The sequence below is a fragment of the Apaloderma vittatum genome, unplaced genomic scaffold, assembly GCF_000703405.1.
Source record: "Apaloderma vittatum isolate BGI_N311 unplaced genomic scaffold, ASM70340v1 scaffold36465, whole genome shotgun sequence".
Taxonomy (NCBI): domain Eukaryota; kingdom Metazoa; phylum Chordata; class Aves; order Trogoniformes; family Trogonidae; genus Apaloderma; species Apaloderma vittatum.
Genome location: NW_009716011.1, coordinates 1 through 3,275, shown reverse-complemented (window position 1 = coordinate 3,275; position 3,275 = coordinate 1). Strand labels below are relative to the sequence as shown.

The 3,275-nt window shown below is 52.0% G+C and overlaps 1 protein-coding gene across 1 annotated transcript; it reads right to left on the bottom strand.

The window, feature by feature from the left end:
- Positions 1-324: 324 nt before the first annotated feature.
- LOC104273905 (alpha-1,3-mannosyl-glycoprotein 4-beta-N-acetylglucosaminyltransferase B-like) lies at positions 325-2,446 on the bottom strand (the record flags this gene model as incomplete). Its single annotated transcript, XM_009869381.1, has 4 exons — positions 325-412; positions 830-908; positions 1,258-1,451; positions 2,339-2,446. Coding segments are annotated over 4 exons (469 nt in total), but the record flags the coding sequence as incomplete, so codon positions are not given.
- Positions 2,447-3,275: the final 829 nt, after the last annotated feature.

The following is a 3,275-nucleotide window of genomic DNA, read 5'->3' as shown; positions in this document are numbered from 1 at the left end:
ATGTGCAATTGCCCACGATGGAGGTTTTTACAACCAGGTCAGGCAAATGGCCAATCTGAATAATTTGGTCCCAGCTCTGAGCAGAGACTGGCAGAAGCGTAGGACAGAAAACTACCTGAAGAGGACACCTAGTCTAAAGGGAATGGAGGGCAGTGGAGGAGAGGAGATGGTGAAAGCTACCACTTGTTCCAGCTTGGCTCCTGGAAAGCAGAAATTACTCTTTGCCAAGAAAGAGCACTAAGGGTCTTCATTCACTTGAGGGTGAGGCTATGGGCTGTGTTATCACACCCAACGGGCAGTTTACCACCCCACACCCTGCCGTACCTATCTGGATGTAGCCATCCGGCATCCTGCGGTATTTGAAGACTGTGCCTCTCCCCTCCTGCAAGGTTTCCTTATCCGACTGCAGGCTCTGCAGGAAGGAGAGGAGCTTTGTGCAAGGCCAGTGGCAAGAACCACCCAAAAGCCCCAAGCAACAGCAGCAACCCCCGAGCTGCACTCGCCAGCAGCTCTTGGTACCTTGTCCCCCTGCCTGGCACCCCAAGACTCATGCCCCAAAACACAGTTGCTGCCCTCATGCTGGCTCCATCCCCTCCTCTGCAGCCGTCCCACCCATCTGAGCATCCCCTCTGCAGGCACAGACAGCTCTCAGCACAGCATCCCTGCTCCCAAGGTGGTACCGCACCAGGCATGACACCCTGGTTCCCAGCCAGCACCTCTCAAAGGCACTTGAGTCGTGTAAAGATTTTCCTGATGGCTTTAAGCAGTTCCCTTCTCTCAAACCTGCTTCCCACTCCACCCCCGTCTCAATTCTCAATAAAACACTTACGTCAAACGGCAAAACCTCCACAGTCGTATTGAAGAGTTTGTCTTCTGGGTGCTCGATGTTCCCGCTGCGGAAGAAGAACCTGTGACAGAGAGCAAAGCCATGGAAAACCACACTGAGCGAGGGGGGACATGATGGCTTTCCACTCAGCTGAACCACCACACAGCTCAACCTTCCCAAAAAGCCCAGGGGTACACAGTTTGGAAAGAGACCTTCCACAGAGGAAAGCAAAGGGCTCTGGCAAATGTGGCCCCACCAAGAAAGGGTCAAGCTATCATCCCCTTGGAAGAGCACTGCTCCCTCCTCCTGGGCAGCCAAGCAGGAGACAGGCAAGAAATTCAATGTGAGCCAGAAGAGCAGAAGGAAAAGTGTCTCTGCATGCTTCAGGCTGTTCCCACGTCACACCCCATTGATCCTCCCCAAGCACTGGCCTTTCAATGCGGAGCGGTTTGAAGAATCTGAATCTGATGAAGTCTCCGGCGGTAGGAGTGAAGGCCCAGAAGAAGTCCTCCCGCAGGTAAGCCTTCTCCAAGGTGAAGTGCTGGTAGGTTTTCAGGCTGGTGCTCACCTCCGCAGGAGGGTTGACGTGCTCTTTCCGCAGGGCCTGCTTGCCAAAGTCCTTGTCCTTGGTAGGTGCAAAGCAAAAGGGCAGAAAAGGGTCACGAGCTGCCCTTGCCTGTGAGGAACACGGGTCCCAGCACCAAGACACTGCAAATCAAAAGCTCTTGATTTTCAGAATAGAGAAGCATGAGGGATGGAAGGGATCTGGGGAAGGCACCAGACAGGGCAATGCGTGGCTGGATCCCAGGAGGACACAACTTCAGGAGAAGGCAGCACAGAGAAGCACCACTGCTCTGCACTCTGATCCAGCACCAAGGAGCCTTTCATTGTCCAAGCATCCCCACACACGTTTCCCTGCCTTAAGAGCTCTGAAAACAGTCCTTACACCTGAGGAGAAGGTGGCTGGGAGGTTGACGATAACATAAAATGACTGAGGGGTACTGCACTGCAATACAAACTGGATAACACTGTCCATTTACCTGGGGATGGGACGGACACAGGACTGAGCAGAATCCAGGGATCCCGAACATAGAGTGTGGGAAGCTTGATTTTGTTGATGTTTAAACACAAACACAATTGTTTCCACGAACAAGCAGGCAGGTGGGGAGGAAGTCAGACCAACCCAGGAGTCTTCTCTCCAGGGTTTTTCAGCAGATGCTTCAAAATTACTTGCCCAGACCATGGTTTGGCTCTCAGGATGGGTGGTCAGGACCTGTACCAGAGCTTAAAAGCTTTCAGCAGCTCTTGGTACATGTCCCTGCCATTTTGAGAAGCAGGAGCTACATGAGCTCACTGTAATGTAATTCAGAATAAAACATGACACCTGCACATATATGCAGCCTCCACCGTCCCACCAGTTGCTGTCACCCCAAAAGCAGCCAGGTCCTGGGTGCCTGCAGGCCCTGCCTGGCAGAAAACCATCTGCAGCTCGGACAGGCAGCTGGTACCCACCTTCAGCTTCTGTATTTTCCCGGCCAAGGAGGAGTGGGTTCCCACGTGCTGGAAGAGGGAGGGCTTGAAGCGGATCCTCAGGTTTGCCTTCTGCCTGTCGCAGTGTTTCTGAAACGAGACAATGCCACAGAGCCCCAGGCTGAAATCTCTGCAGTCAGCTATGACCCACAAGAGGAATGAAGAAGGGCACGAGGCGGGGATAAACAACCCTGCCTCTCCATCTCTATGCCTTTCTGTGTTTATTTTGCCCTTAATCTGGCAAGAGGGCTTTTAACCACACTCCAGAGGAACCTGACCATGACTCTCGGCTGCTCACTCGCCAGGCTCTGCTGGGCAGCTGGATTGCCCAGGTTTAAGTGCCAAATTTCTCCTTGCCAAGCACAGCTTAGCAAACACTGAGCAAATCTCCTCTGTGCTGCCAGGTAGGGACAGCCAGAGAATTTAGTTTCTTTTTCTTTGGCTTACTGGGAAAGTCTTTATCCTGCAATTCAGAGCTCGGGATCACCGACGTCTGAATGTACAGTAAGTCCTGGGATGATTCAGAGCCTAAGCCAACAGGTAGCAAGCGTGGGTTCTTTTCAGACGGGCAGAGTTCTCAGTTCGTTGGCAGGTGTTGTTACACAGATGTATGGCACGTGCCACTGTCAAAGCCATGTGGCTGTTTCACGCCCATCCCACCATGTAAATAAACTTGGATATGAAACTTGGATCCAGTCAGTGATTTCCCATGGGGTGGAGGAGAGAGGCAACGGTGGAGGAATAAAGGATAAAAGTGAAAAACACTTAAAGCGTGGAGACAAGAACTCACATTTTAAAAATACCTCATTTCTCACAGTTCGAGAGAGCAGGACAAAAATACAGGGTTAAAAACCGGAGGAAGAGGGCACTCGTTTTCCGACTTCTGCTTTTTCCAAGAAAAGAAATGCATGCATCCCCC